General features: G+C 44.0%; 1 protein-coding gene across 1 annotated transcript in view; it reads left to right on the top strand.

The window, feature by feature from the left end:
- ephb4a (eph receptor B4a) overlaps positions 1-9,730 on the top strand; it is a 42,343-nt gene extending 32,613 nt beyond the window's left edge. Inside the window, exons 11-18 of the mRNA XM_056285013.1 lie at positions 1,197-1,261; positions 1,452-1,565; positions 2,459-2,706; positions 3,067-3,282; positions 3,907-4,056; positions 4,255-4,448; positions 4,933-5,091; positions 5,497-9,730. Of these exons, the coding sequence (XP_056140988.1) occupies positions 1,197-1,261; positions 1,452-1,565; positions 2,459-2,706; positions 3,067-3,282; positions 3,907-4,056; positions 4,255-4,448; positions 4,933-5,091; positions 5,497-5,605 (1,255 nt within the window). The 3' untranslated portion in view covers positions 5,606-9,730. The remainder of the gene's footprint in view (positions 1-1,196; positions 1,262-1,451; positions 1,566-2,458; positions 2,707-3,066; positions 3,283-3,906; positions 4,057-4,254; positions 4,449-4,932; positions 5,092-5,496) is intronic.
- Positions 9,731-16,368: the final 6,638 nt, after the last annotated feature.

The following is a 16,368-nucleotide window of genomic DNA, read 5'->3' as shown; positions in this document are numbered from 1 at the left end:
TAAGGTGACAGAGCAACAGGAAACAGAGAAGAGGGGGGAAATCAGAGAGGCCAAAAGAAAATAATAAACCTGACCTCAGTCTTACTGTTTGGCAGTACTTTGTTCTTTCTTGTTCTACTCTTATCAAGGGTTTGTAGGAACTTAGTTACCCCGCACTGTTTTTTTTTTTCATTTTATGAGGCTGCTTAGAGACAAAACAATATTCAAGATTCTTTTTGCTTACACAGCTTAAAGTTATCCTGCTCATTAGAACATTTTCCTCAGGCTTCATTGTTTCAATAAATAGTGCTGGATGCCATCAGAGTGAGAGAGAGAGAGAGATATGGAGATAGAGAGGTAGAGAGGTAGAGGGCAGAGAGACAGGATGCAGGCGTCCCAACCCTGTTTCCACAGGACAGGAGAACAATAGCTGTGACCTTGTGACACACACACTCACATACGCAACCACTCACATATGTGTGTGTGTGTGTGTGTGTGTGTGTGTGTGTGTGTGTGTGTGTGTGTGTGTGTGTGTGTGTGTGCACCTCACACACATACATGTAGACACACACACTTATACACAAAGCAGAGGCCCAGATCTGCCACTAGCTGAGGGTGGTGCAATATTGCTATTTTGGGAATGTGAGGAAGGAGAGAGAAAAAGAGAGAGACGGTGGAAGGCAAAGATCCAGTAGCTACAGGGCTGTACAGTCTTACTGTGATGAGTTTGTGCAAGTGGAATTATAATGGAGCCACCCATGTCACAGTCCAGAAGACGAGGCCATGAGTGGAGCAGATCCATAGGGATTGGCTCTGTTATCACAACCACCAACCATGATCTATCGTCATATAAACCATCATGAAAGCCTTTTCCCACCAACGCAGAGTTTTGTTTTTTTTTGTATGGAAAACCCTTCATAAATCCAGTCCCTGTGTCGCATTTTTAGTTTCTCTGCTGGCTTGCACAGCGGCAGTGGAACCATGATACCTGCCATATCATGGTTCCACTTTGAAGCTTGAGTTTTTGCCGTGGGGGGTAGGGAGGGTCATCCGCCTTTGTCCCTAAACATGCATATTTTAGTTGCATACAATGGTGTCACAAAGGACTCAAAATACCTTAAGAGTAAAGTATGATCCCACCCCACCCCATCACTGTCTTGGCCTTCTCCGTCACCACGTTCCATTAATCGCCCCCTCTGTGCTCTTTCTTTCTGCAGCCGACATGGCAGAATAAAGGATCCAGAGCTGAGTGACAAAAACAGCCAGCACCTCGTTGGACAAGGTGGATGGATAACAGACACATGCAGAGGCACACACACACACATAAACTGTGCTGGAGCCAACAGTTATTTCATACATGCCATGAAAATCAGGGTGCATTTGATATAACTGCTTGCTGTTCATAATTATCTGGCATTTCTTCTCTTCCTTTCCCACGATCTCCTTTGCCTCTGTCTCTCTCGTTCCCTTAGGGGTCAAGATTTATATCGACCCTTTCACCTATGAAGATCCCAATGAGGCAGTTCGAGAGTTTGCCAAGGAAATTGATGTTTCATTTGTCAAGATTGAGGAGGTTATCGGTGCCGGTGAGCCCCAGCTTCATGCTTCTCTTGCTACTTTTAGATTGATAAACCTAGTACTGACCTGTGGTTCCTGTGCATAAACACACTGATGACTTTTAGTATTGTTTGCTTATAGTGTCTACAGGCTCATTGTTCTCTTTAGCGATGATTGAAAAAGCAAAGCATGTGGTGAACTGCGTTAAAGGGTACTGACATTTGAAATTTCTGTCTGCCTCTTTCCCTTGTCCAAGCACTTGGCATAGGGTGGGGAAAAGATTTACTACCCTCACCTCAATGAACTAGTAAAAAAAAGTGTTGGAATTAGCAGCATCCGTTATTCAAACCAAATGGCCCCATTAACTGCAACCCAGCTCCATAGTAACTGAAGGAGAAAGTTGTTGCTCAAAATATTGTTATAACTGGGCGTCCGGGTGGCATGGCGGTCTATTCCGCTGGCTACCAACACAGGTATCGCCCGTTTGAATCCCCGTGTTACCCTCAGCTTGGTCAGACATCCCTACAGACACAATTGGCCGTGTCTGTAGGTGGGAAGCCGGATGTGGGTATGTGTCCTGGTCGCTGCATTAGCGCCTCCTCTGGTCGGGCGAGGTGCCTGTTCAGAGCGGAGGGTTAACTGGGGGGACTAGCATGATCCTCCCACGCACTATGTCCCCCTGGTGAAACTCCTCACTGTCAGGTGAAAAGAAGCAGCTGGTGACTCCGCAGTCCGCATGTATCAGAGGAGGCATGTGGTGGTCTGCAGCCCTGCCCGGATCAGCAGGAGGGGGTGGAGCAGTGACCGGGATGGCTCGGAAGAGTGGGGTAATTGGCCGGATACAATTGGGGGAAAAAAAGGGGGGAAGCAATAAATATTGTTATAAGTGACAAATAAATTACTATGTGACTGTTTGCCGTAGGGGAGTTCGGGGAGGTTTGCCGCGGAAGACTGAAGATTCCAGGGAAGAAAGAAAACTACGTGGCCATAAAGACACTAAAGGGTGGTTACACTGATAAGCAGAGGCGGGACTTCCTGTCTGAGGCATCCATCATGGGCCAGTTTCAGCATCCTAACATCATTCACTTGGAGGGCATCATCACAGCCAGCTGTCCGGTCATGATCCTCACTGAGTTTATGGAGAATGGAGCTTTGGACTCTTTTCTGAGGGTCAGTATGACACGAGAAACACACACACTTCTGGTCAAAACTATTTAAAAAGACAAGGCGAGATGGACTTGAGTGCAAAACTCATCTTCAGTTGAATCCAAAAACATGAAAAAACAACATTCAATACATAACGTTAACTTCTAGTTTCATTTTTGTCACACCTCTGAAATTGTCAACTGTGAAATTATGTTCCCTCTGTTTTTATATCATCAGTAAAAGAAATAGAATAAAGCAAATCGAATGCTTATAAATGTAATCTGTCTTAACTCTAGCAACCAATTAATTTCCACCACATGCAAAAAAAACAAAAACACATTTACATTAATTCACTTCCCCTTTATTTTCTCTCTTCTTCTGCAGCTGAATGATAGCCAGTTCACTCCTATCCAGCTGGTGGGCATGCTACGTGGCATCGCCTCCGGCATGAAGTATCTGTCGGATATGAGCTATGTCCACCGAGACCTCGCTGCCCGCAACATCCTGATCAACAGCAATCTGGTGTGCAAGGTTTCTGATTTTGGCCTTTCACGCTTCCTGCAGGAGAACTCCTCTGACCCGACTTACACCAGTTCTCTGGTAAGACAGCTTTACCCTCCTCTCTGACTGCCAGAAGAACCCGCTTTTAGCGTTTAAGTCCACAAGCTTGGAGATGCTTGTGTTTTGCTGTATCAGTCCAGGCAATAACAAAATTAAGCCTGATAGGAAACATTGAAATGATCAACCATCAAATCGGTGGCTGCTCTTTTTAACTAAATAGTAGGTTACTACAGTATTTAAGTGAAAAACTGAATATTTACAGATCCGCTTTTGTGTGTGAAAATGATTTAACATCAAGCATAAGCCTTGTTGGAAGGGAAAGGGAAGGTAAGAAAATAAGCAGGGCTGATGGTCTGCCAATTAGCCTTGTACATGAGAGGGACATGATGACTAGTTAGCTAGAGAGGGCTAGCTTTTTTTTTAACCTACTATTGGTATAAAATTGAATCACAATTTAGCTGCCCCCCATTACGGCCTTACATGTGGTTCATATGTCGGGACGATTATGAATATTTAAAAAAGCACATTCTTCATCTTGTACTTATTATTTAAAAGTCTTCTGATTTGATAACCAACAAGTATCACACTGGTATTTAAAGAACCCTTTATGGACATGACTGTGAAGTGTGCTTTGTTAACTGTTGTCATACCCGCTCCTTAAAGGGAGGTAAGATTCCTATTCGCTGGACGGCACCTGAGGCCATAGCCTTCAGAAAGTTCACATCAGCCTCAGATGTATGGAGCTACGGCATTGTCATGTGGGAGGTGATGTCCTTTGGAGAGAGGCCATACTGGGACATGAGCAACCAAGATGTAAGTTTAAGTGACTGTAAGAACCAGGAGAGGTTTTACAGTGGCTTCATTGTGACTCATACATTTAGCAAGGCAAACTGGAACTCTCTTTATAAGTTGTGCATTTGTTTCTGTGTTTATGTGCATGAAGGTATTCATGTGAATCTGGTGTCTCTGGATACTTTCCCAAAATAATGTTCTTATTATACCTCTTGTCAGGTAATCAATGCCATTGAGCAAGACTACCGGCTACCCCCTCCCCCTGACTGCCCCACCCACCTCCACCAACTAATGCTGGACTGTTGGCAGAAGGAGCGTACGGCACGTCCACGCTTTGCTGACATCGTCAGTGCCCTGGACAAGCTGATCCGCAACCCCGCGTCACTGAAGATATTGGCCCAAGAAGGTGCAGGGTGAGTGAGTTCGATTCTCTTTCAGTGAAGCATGTACGTGGACAGAAAATTGCATCTGATGGCCCGAGTGGCAAGTGATATACAGTTTGGGCCTGCAACAGAAAAATAGAGAAGCACATCTTGTCTACGATGATATCTTTTGTCTTCTCACAGTCCATTAAGAATCCTTCCAGTCAGAGGACTGACATTAGCCTCCTACTGCCCAATCTTCTGTCGGCCTCCTTAATGCCCTGCTGTGACCTGTCAGCTACTCACTGTGCCCATTTCCCTTCTCCCTCATTCTACCTATTCACTGGTCACATAGAGCATAGCACACATCCACCCTTCACAAACACTATTGTTTTTCCCTGTCAGTCACTCTGACACAAATTTCACCTCTCCTTGTGGACAGGAATGTTGCTGTAGGCTATATGTCAGGCACACACTGTTGTTTTGATGATGGGATGTCTTGTTTGCTCCTTTCTTTTGGTACCGTGTCCCCTAGGCCATCTTACCCCCTGCTGGACCAACGCGTGCCCCCGGCCCTCTCAACATGTGCCTCAGTGGGAGATTGGCTCAGGGCCATCAAGATGGAGCGTTACGAAGATAGCTTCCTTCAGGCCGGCTTCACATCAGTAGATCAGCTGGCGCAGATCACCACAGAGTCAGTTTATTTCAGTTATAATGTTTTCTTATTTAAAGCAATATTTAACTTTGGTATGACATTTCCACCTCAGTATGTGTGGTACTATAGAAAATGTATTTGTAAAAAACTTCAGACTAGGATTCCAAATTTAAAAGTAGGAACTATTATAGGTCCTTAGAGTGGCCAACTTTGGTGATTTGACCATTGAGAAACTACAGATGGCCATAAAGGTATATGACCATAGGGGGAAAATGTTCCACCAAAGTGAAGCACCATTTAAATTCTTTTAATGTCTAATATCTTGCATATCAAACTATTACAATGCGTCCATTCATCTTGCAGGCATTAATTATTGATGTACTTATTTCTGCCTGCCGGTCTGTTTGCACTTCTTGTCACCTGACTGCGTACTTCTGTTCCCAGGGAGCTGCTGCATATGGGAGTGACTTTGGCTGGACATCAGAGGAAGATTCTCTCCAGCATTCAGACTGTGACCATAAGGAGCAAGAGCGCAGCATCCATGCCATTCTAATCACAGCATAGGTCGCCTGGCCCCAAACCCTAATACAAACACCAGCACACAAGTGTAGCCACGGTGTGAGAGCACTGCCTACACACAGAACTGCGCAGTACTTTTCGGGGCACCAGTGATTAACACGAAATATGGACTTCATCAAAGGGTTTTGGCACCGTTTCTGAATGCCACTGAATAAAACATTTCACGAGAGACAACCTTCCCAGCAGCATGAGAGAGCTGTCCAAAGACAAGCCCAAACCACCCACACTAGCCCCTAAAGCCCTGAAGCCGCGGACTATGGGTTGAAGTTGGTGTTGTACATTTTGCCTCTGCGTCGTTATTACAGTAGTGGCCATTTCACCCTCTGCTAGTTGCCTGCTTCACTGTTGTCATGTTTAACTGTGGCCAAGACCCAATAAAACTGCTCAAGCCAGAGGAAAGACAGATCAATGCCAATACCATTCCCCGGGTTACGGCTTTTTTAATATTGTGTCCTGATGAAAATTTAAGACTATTCATTGGCCATGATTGCTGCCACAGTGAGATGAGGCTGTCATCTCTCACCAAATGAGACAATTAGGATTACTGGTTTCATAGTAATGCGTAATGATGAAGTCTATGGATTTTCATCGACGGGCAACGTCTTCACCTTAGGTGTCTTGAATTGATCCATTCATATATCATGATATGGCCACTGTTCTTAGAAAACTAAATAGAGGTTTTATCGGATTTTCTCTGTTTTCATTGGGTTTAAAAATGACACTTCTTTACTCAGGTGTGATGTGTAATACAGACTTTGGAGAGCCATTTTAGTCTGTCTCCTCTGATCTGCGTGACTCTCCTTTCTCCATTTCAGCCATGTGTCAAAAGAGAGAGAAGCCGAGACATATGAGCACTTTTGTAGTTTTCAGCGAGAATGGGAATTGCGGTCTAAAGGCACTTCCTGTGTTTCTCTCGGGGTTTGGTCGGTCTTTTCTGATGCCTGTGATTGTGTTTGGCAGCTCATTTTCAAAACACTGAAACTGAACAAGAACCAAGTGGACACTGAGACCAGAGAGCACTGTTGAATTAGATTTCTTCGGAGACTTTGGCCAAGGAATCTATCCAGCCAGATATTTTGTTCAACTTTTAAGTGGTCTGTTTTTGAAATCTCTAAACGTTTTCATCTTTGAGTGCCATTCATCCATATCTATGGACTGAAAGTGTCTGTTTTATTAATCAAAAATGTCCATGAGTGATCTGCTTTAAAGTGTAACTTAAATGGATACCTTGACATTTTGAGATTTTGCTTCGGTTTGAGCTTTTCTTGTGTGTCACTGGTCACATTAGTGGCAGCCATTTTCTACATATGTCCTTAAAGCTGCATGAGGGAACGTTTTTATGGTAAAATATTGCCTTTTAATTGCTATTAGTTTCCAAAATACTACCCCCCCCCCCAGTTCCAAGGAAAATTAAGAAAAGAGTTGTCAGATGGATTTGCTGATTTGCCCATTTTTGGGGGGGCTTTTTCTCTCCCGTTGTATCCGGCCAATTACCTCATTCTTCCGAACCGCCCCGGTCACTGCTCCAGCCCCTCTGCCAATCTGGGGAGGGCTGCAGACTACCACATTCTTCCTCCGATACATGTGGAGTTGCAAGCCGCTTCTTTTCACTTGACAGTGGGGAGTTTCGCCAGGGGGACATAGCGCGCGGGAGGATCACACTATTCCCCCCATTTCCCCCTCCCCCCCGACAGGCGCCCCAACCGACCAGAGGAGGCGCTAGTGCAGTGACCAGGACACATCCACATCTGGCTTCCTGCCCGCAGACACAGCCAGTTGTGTCTGTAGGGATGCCCGACCAAGCCGGAGGTAACACGGGGATTTGAACCACTGATCCCCGTGTTGGTAGGCAATGGAATAGACCGCTACGCCACCCGGACGCCCCTGATTTACCCATTTGTCAACTGCCATATTTTTCCATGAAATTTTGACTGCTGCACAGGAAGTGACGTTGTTTTGCGTAATTATAGACTAGCATTTATATGATGTGTATGTTATATTTACGCTATTTAAATTTAAATCGGTTACTTTGCTTTTGCTGGTTGTACACAAATCACAACATGTAAGACGTCAGTGTTAGAAGCCATGATATACGATTGTCTTCCTGCGTCGTTCAAGCAACATGAAACTGAATTCAACTAAAACAGCGTGGGGCTTTGTCCACCGCCATTGGGCGGAAATTCCCTTATGCGGCTTTAAGTATCACTGAAATGATTAGTGGACTTTGTAAGCATTCATCATTGAAACCACTGAATAATGGTAGCTATGAGCTAAAAAAAACAATGTCTGTAACTAGCAGCATCCGTTAGATTCAATGTGGAATTCGAACAATGTGAAAGGCCAGAAGACAGCGGCTCCATTTGACATGGGTCAAGGAGGGTCCTCCTGTTCATTTCTATTTAACGCACGCACACACACACACAGACACACAAGCCCGCAGCGTCTTGACTAGAGTAGTGAGCACTTCTACTCACCAGCCGAGACACTCATACAGACTTGAATTTTCTTTGAGTAAAAGGTGTCAGAGAAGTGCTAAAAACAACTATTTTTATATTTTGGGCACCTCAGCTGGCGCCTCCCATTTGTGCTGCAGACGGCACATGATGCGACTCATTTGACTCATGCCGCCTCTGTAACGGTATGTGTTTGCCTCGGAAGCAGCTTCTTTATTCACGTTGTGGAATCCGAATCGTGTTTATTGGCCGTGTAGGTTTGCGCCTCCGTGGAATTTGACTCCGGTTTCGTGGCTCTCTCGTTGTACTTAACATAGAATGACAACATGACAACACAGCAATCTTCAGATATGTACACAAGGACTGGCTTACACAGGCAAGAGTAGCGACAGATTACTCTTCCTTTCACGAATTCTCCCCAGCTGTAAATGTCTGGGAGTGAGAGTTTGAGAGAAATATCACATTATAACTCAAAATGTCAAGGTACTCCTGACAGATGCCGTCTGTTTTGCATTTCTGTAATGTCTTAAATACTGTAGATGCAACTTCATACTACAGAATGTTCCTTTGCATCTTTTTTTTTCTGTAACTTGAGATATTTAGTACGCATATTGTACTGATTCATCACTGTCGTACTGCAGTATATCTTAAAATGTACCTTTAACCTGGTGAAACTCACTTAAAATAGCACATTTAATGTCAATTCCTTCCGGGGTATCTCTTAAAAAAGCCTTACACTATTGCAAAGTGGAAAAGCTTCAGTGGGAAAATTCATTTTTCTTCCTTAGTCGGTGGATTGTATGACATTGTATGGTCTGTCAGAGCAACTGTTAGGAACAAGTTGCAATCCTGATAACTGGTTTTAACTTACTGACACCTGTGGTGATCTGAGATAAATGCGGTGGTGGTTCAAGCACAGCCGCCATTGCCAGTGGATTGGTTATTGTCTTGAATACGCCAGCAATAGAAAGAATTTAAAAAGACTATTTGTTTGCATGTAAATTTTCAGGATTGTACCTTGAAATGACAACTCTCTTAGCAAAGCTTTTCAGTTAAATATGATATTTTGAGGTTTCAAGGGACATTTTCAGTTTCACTGAAAACCTATGGCAATGGTGAATCAGGACAAACGGCTCCAAGATATTTCAAAGATAATTGGAATGAATGTGAGGTCCCTTAAAAGACTAGTGAAATGTGGTCTTCATATTGAAGATCTCTATATAAGGGCGTAGGTTTAGGTTAAACATGCGGGATGGGGTCGGGGTCTACACCCTGACAAACCAGTGTATTTTCAAAGGGGGAGTGACAGTTTTTAACTGTTTTTTTTAATTAATCCAGGAGGATGATGATCAGAAATCCCATTACCTTTTCATGTTATATACCAACAAGTTACTTCTCTTTGTATCATTATGTTTTATTCGAGGGGCAGAATTGTCGAGTTCTGATTACTGAAGTGATTTATAACGACCCCCTCCACACCCCCAAAATCTGAAATCTGGTAGAAATGGTGGAGGCGGTGGGGGGGGGGGGTGTCCCTATCGCTATGTACCTTGTTTGATAGGTAAAGTATGTTTTGGTTACTGCTCCGTGTGGATAATAAGATAATGTGTATTCAGTATTCATAATAAAGATTCTCACCACTGTTTACCATCTAAGGAAGACTTCCATTTCCTCACGTAATGAACAATACTTTTACATTTTCCCGGCAAATGCCCGTTCTCTTCATAACCTGTTGAGACACATGAAGCGCACAAGCGACATTTTGTGTGTCACACATTTTAAATATGTCACATAGAATTCACACAGTATCTCGGTGATAACGGGCCAATGTGTCAACCCTTGATTTCATCAAGGCCCGCAAAACCAGGACCTGCCCCATTGACAATGCAGTAGGAACTGAATTTGTGGGCTTTTACATTTATAATTCAAATCAGTGTCATTCCAGTATGGACATATGTTAACCGTAAAAGTACTCCATAAATGCTGAAAGTCACTGGGAGTTTCTTTTACGGTGAAGTGCATCTGATGCGTGTGTGCCACGTACTGGAATCGGGAGTATCTTCTTGACGCAAGTGTAATATGCGTTTGTGTTCTCACTAGCTCTCGTTTCAAACACTCCTTTCCCTATGCACTATCATCTTCCCAACAGTGAGGACGGAGACGGGGGCTGAGAGGGTGTGAATTAAGTCCCCCACCCCACCCCCCATTCTTTCCCTCAATGCTTTCCAGCTCAGCTTTCTCGCGGGCATTCCTCTTTCTTCTGTTTCTCCAGAGGGTCTTTACCCCTGGGGGCTCAAGGCGTGTTCTCTCCTATGTTTCCCCTCCTGGTCTTCAGCCCTTTTAATCTGGTGGAGATGTCTTTCTTCTGCTGCGCCTCAGGCTGAGAGCAGCTTAAAAACACACCACGAGCTTTAAACTCTCTCTCTCGCTCTCTCTCTCTCAGTTTCTCCTATTCAAAACGTACCCCCCTCTCTCCCTAACTTCTCTCCGAAGATACAATATCCACTGTAGGCCGTTTTGGTTTCAAGAATCATTTAGGGTCATTGATTTATTTGCTTTGATTTTCTCTGTGTTATTGAGCTATTCTTGTTCAGTTGCTCTCATGTGGCCCACACAGCATAAAGCGGTGCAAGTGGAGCTTTCACAATGCAGATTGTTGTTTTGTTTTGTTTTTTAATGCCCCTCTGTTTATGTGTGATTGAGTGATCTGGCAGGCAAGTCTGAGAAAGAGAGTGAGATGGTTAGCTGGCACTGGTTTCTAATGCTGACGGCGTCTGCATGACCCTTGACTTCCACCATAAAGTATGGATCTAGCCCTGGTGTTCAGGGGACAAGAGACTGAGCCAATCAGGTTTCAACACTTAGAGGATTTTGCATTCCTCTGTGCACTCAAGTGTGGAACACAGGCAGGGGGTGCAGAGAGACGGACCACTGGGACAGGTAGGCCTGTTCACACAGAAGACCTGGGTCGAATGTGCAGTCCTGAAATTGGTTCAAGCTATCTTCTGGACCAGTGCCTTTCGGGTGTAATCTTGTAGAAAATTAAATACTTTCCATGTAAAATTGTGTGCTCTTTCAAAAATGTTTGAAATGTTGCTGTTCATTTTCCGTATCTTTTAAATATCATTGCGATAACTCCGTTTTTCATAGTGTTAAAGTTGCTGTGTCAACCTCCCTGAGACAGACCTACATGCTCAATAAGATACACGCTCTTTTTTCATATAGTTACAAAGGGATCAGAATAGCTCAGTCATTCTGAGCAGATGTGACATGTAGCTACATAGATTTGTTCATCATCCATTTTTGGAGTATGTTTGCAGTCAGTAGATTGTAAGGTGTCATGATCCCAGCCCCGCCCGTGAACCCCTGTGTGAGTGTGTGTGCTATTTATTTTTTAAGTCTCCTTTTGGGATGAATTAGCATGAATGCTGTGAAGGATCCTCATCAGCAGTTTATATAAGTTGAGGGTCGTAGCTCATTTTCTATATATACATATATAAATATATATATATGCACATACATACATACATACATACACAGACACACACACACACACACATATATATATATATATATATATATATATATATATATATATATATATATATATATATATGTGTGTGTGTGTGTGTGTGTGTGTGTGTGTGTGTGTGTGTGTGTGTGTGTCTCCCCACCTGCTGCCCAATGACTGCTGGAATAGGCTCCAGCATCCCCGCGACCCTGAGAGCAGGATAAGCAGTTAAGACAATGGATGGATGGATGGATATATATATACACATATGCAGTATTCTTTGCTGTAGACCAACAGTTCCTAGTTTGAGTATTTTCAGCCTCTCAGTTGTTTTAGTTTTCTGCAACTTCCGTTTTGAATTGAAAGTGATCAGTTTCTGTTGTACTTAGCTTGTGGAAATTCTTCAGTAAAGAATTTCTTAGTTTGCTGTACTTAGTTTTTGGAAATTCTTCAGTAAAGAATTTCCACTTACCTTCTCCTGTGTCTCCGAGTCTGGATCTGGGTGCTTCCACCTACCTTGTGTCAGCACGTGCTGGCCACGCAATGGACCCAGCAGACTATGATGTCCTGAGGCAGGCAATCTCCAACCAGGGGCAGCATTTGGGTCACCATGAGCAGATGCTGCAAACAGTCATGGACCAGTTAAGAAAATATCCTTCACACTGGCAACTCTCCACTTGGAACAAACCAGAGCCATGGTAGAAACCTCCTCTCCACCACCAGCAGCTGCCAAAACCAGCTCCTCATACCTCTTCCATCTCTAAGCTCCACATCTCACCTCCATCAAACTATCAAACCACTCTGAGCTTTTGAGTTTGCATGTTATTAGTTCTCCTAGAGTTCCCATAGTGTTAAGCAACCCCTGAGGCTCATAATCCCCAGATTGATTGGAACAAAGGGGCCATTACCCAGTGGGGCTCTCAGTGCTTGTTTCAGTGTCTTCAGTCTGCTTCCCCAGCAGTTAGCTCGGTTACACCCAGTTTTACTGAGAGGCCAGTTTATCAGCAGTTCCAGAGGCCTATCACAATTTAGGGCTAGTGATCGGAAACTCCATTACCCACAATATCAGATTAGCTTCACCAGCCTTGGTTCACTGTTTACCTAGGGCCAGAGTCTCTGACACAGAGGATAATATTGGGGTGCTGGCATCATGGAGGGAGGATCGGGGAACCTAGGCACACAGTACCACTACTTTCAGCAACATTTTTATTCATATCGGCACCAATAATGCTAGGATGAAGTAATCAGATCACAAAAGCTAGCCTAGTCAGGATGCTTGAGTTGGCCAGAAAGATGTGACTGCATCAATTAAATGTCTCTGGTCCCTTACCCGTGAGGGGTAATGATGAGATGTACTGTAGGCTCACCTCAATGAACCGCTGGCTGGCGTATTACTGTAATGAGCAGGGATTCAGCTTTGTTGATAACTGGCCTACTTTCTGGGACCACCCTTACCTGCTGAAAGTGGATGGCATTCACGTTACCTGGGACGGCACCGCTCTTTTGTCTAGATAGCTGTCTATGGTTAGTTTGCCACTAGGGACTGACCATTCAGCAGGTTGCAGATGATTAGAGAGCCTGCTAGGTTTAAATCTAGTGCGGATGTGGAATCGACTTATTTAGTGAATATGTTTAGTCAGGGACAGCTTGGTCTATAACATTGAGACCGTCCCCCTACCCTGCTGTATTGCTCCAAAGTGCTCCTCTCCTAAATATGTGAATCACAATAATCTAATAATCATTCCTACCACCGGTGGTGGTGAAATGTGCAAAGAAGCAGCTAATAATCTGCAGGATGAAACATCTAGCATTATCATCTACTGATCACTTCAACAAGATGCTTGAACACTTTATTTGTCATTTTACTTCATGCACGTGCATACATGAAATGAAATGCCGTTTCCCCCAGCCCACAGCAGTACAACACAAAGACAAAAACACATCCAAAAACTACAAGAACACACATACCCAAACTAACAAATACCACAAAAAAAATCACTGTCCAAATTTGGTTTCGTAAATATCAGCTCACTGTCTACCAAAGCCTTAATAATAAATGATCTGATTCCTGAACATAGTTTTGGTATGGTTGGGCTATGTCAAACATGGCTGAAACCACATTTTTTTCATTCCGTTAAATGAAGCTTCCCCACCTGACTATACTTGTGCCCATGTAGCTTGGGTAAATAAACAAGGTGGGGGTGTCTAGTTTCAATTTAACTTCTAAACTTGAAACTAAATTAAAAATTTTTGAGGCTCTTATTCTAAATCCATCTCCCTCAGCCACGAACAGATTGTTCAGTCCACATTGTGATACTCTATTGGTCCCCCTGGCCCTTACTCAATATATCTTGAAGAATTTGGAGAATTTATCTCAGGTCTTGTTACTCTTGCTGATTAGATTCTAATTCTTGGCAATTTCAATATGCATCTGAATAAGGATGCTGATCCTCTAAGTAAAGCCTTTCTGGCGCTTGTTGATACAGTTGGGTTCGCTCAGTTTGTTCAAGAGTCGACTCATTGCAGTGGTAACACCCTTGAGTTGGTCTTATCTAAAGGGATAGTGGTTTCTGGTCTGAATGTCTTGCCAACCACATCTGCTGTGTCAGATCATTTTCTCATCAAATTTGAAGCACTATTGGCCTTTCCAGTTAATGTCGGCACAGAGGTAACTGCTACTGACCATACTGGTCCGTCCACTGTAGATGCATTTGGCCAGCAGCTGCCTGAGGTCTTGGCTCGCTTCACTGTAGAGACAGACTCTGTTGAAAATCTCACCAGTGACTTAAATGTGGTCCTCTCTAGTCTCCTCGACTCAGTTGCACCTCTCACTACCAGAGCTAGGCAACTAAAGAGTCCTACACCCTGGTTTAACGACGAGACGTGAGCTCTTAAGCGGGCCTGCAGGAGACTGGAACATAAATGCCGAAAATCAAAATTGGATTTTTTTTACGCTATCTTGGCATAAGTGTTTATTGAAATACAAGTGTGCTTTGAAATACAAGCATACAAAAACTACACTAGCCACCGGAAGTGCAATAAGTCCCGTGCACTCGGGGAGAGGACCCCTGGATAGCAATGTGCAATGCCTGCTAAAAATGTATGGAGCAGGCGGAATTCACATGAGGGAAGACGCTGCATTTTACGCGGAAGGCACCGGTAAAAGGTAGGGCAAGAAAGCACAATATCCTGGGTCCGCGGTGGTGTAGCGGTCTAAGCATCGGCTTTGAGTCGATGCAGTTGCCCACTGGGGACGGGGGTTCGCGCCCCGGTCTCGTCAGATCCGACTATGGCCGGACTCGATGAAGCAGCAATCATTGGCAACGTTGTCTTCGGGAGGGGGGCGGAGTCGGCTTGAATGCGCCTGTGTGTGTCGGAAAAAACAGTGGCTCGGCCTGGAGTCGCCTTGTGACGAAAGTGGGGAGGCGTCTCCTTCGAGACTGCCGGCCGGAGAGGTGCAAGTGGCGAACGCATGCAATACGAGCGTGGGTGTTTGAATTAAAATAGGGATCGATTGGCCACTAAATTGGGAGAAAAAAGGGAAAAATCAGAAATAAATTTATAAAAAAAAGAAAGCACAATATCCAGGTCAGGCGAGGACGCCACTGCCCGGTACAAATCCACTGGACAAGCACTACGTGAGGAGATCGAAATGCGCTATTTACCAAAGAGTATTTATGGTTGAATCACTGGGATCTGCAGTCACTGCATGTTCAAGAACGATTTGTGGAGGAAAGTGGTTTGACAATTCTGTCAGTGGAATTAATGAGACTGAGGAAAGAGAAATACAAAAAGTAATAATAAGGCTTTCAAATTTGGTGATGGGAGAGTGGTACACTTCACTAAGAGAGTAAAACTTCCAGCCAAGATGGGCAAGACCAAGTGCTGGACAGAGACTGACGTTGTCCCAGTAGATATTCCTTTACTTCTGAGCAAAACATCATTGAAAAGAGCAGATGCAGTCTTAGATATTGAGAATGACAAGGCAGTAATGTTCAAGCACTCAGTTAAACTTGAACTAACCTTGTCAGGACACTATTGTGTGAATATAACAGATGAAGAGAACCAAGAAATAGCTCGTGAGAATATGGTCCTTACCATAACAGCGAATATGACTGTAGCAAACCTAAACCTGCAGTGTGTTTGCCAATGGCATCAAGGTACAATGAAACTGTGGCAGTGGACTTGCGCGAACTAGAATCAGGGGTATGGTATCTTCACATAATCGACCACTTCACGTGTTTTAGCGCAGGTAGGATTGTAACAACAAAGAAACCCAGTGAGATGGCAGAGCATTTCATCCATTCCTGGATAAGTGTTCACGGTCCTCCACAAAGACTGTTGAGTGAAAATGAGGGTGAGTTCAATAATGAAGAGATGAGAGACATGGCAGAGAACTTTAACATTGAAGTAAAAACCACTGTTGCCTACAGTCCATAGAGCAACGGCCTTTTAGAAATACACAATCAGATCCTCACTGAGATCTTGTTAAAGGTAAGGAAAGACAAAGGATGTGATTGGAAGACAGCCCTGGATTGGGCTCTAATGGCAAAGAACTCCTTGCACAATGTGCATGGGTACAGTCTATACCAGTTGGTGTTTGGACAGAACCCAAACCTTTCCTCGGTACTAGTAGACAAGCCTCCTGCTCTTTAGGGCACTACTTACTATGAGTACATGGGTTGGTCAACACATTTCATCTTTACACGCAGCAAGGAAAGCTTTCACAGAAGCAGAATGCTCTGACAGAATTCGAAGAGTTCTGTGTGAACA

This window comes from Lampris incognitus, chromosome 8, assembly GCF_029633865.1.
Source record: "Lampris incognitus isolate fLamInc1 chromosome 8, fLamInc1.hap2, whole genome shotgun sequence".
In the NCBI taxonomy this organism is placed as follows: domain Eukaryota; kingdom Metazoa; phylum Chordata; class Actinopteri; order Lampriformes; family Lampridae; genus Lampris; species Lampris incognitus.
This window is presented reverse-complemented; position numbering and strand designations above follow the sequence as displayed.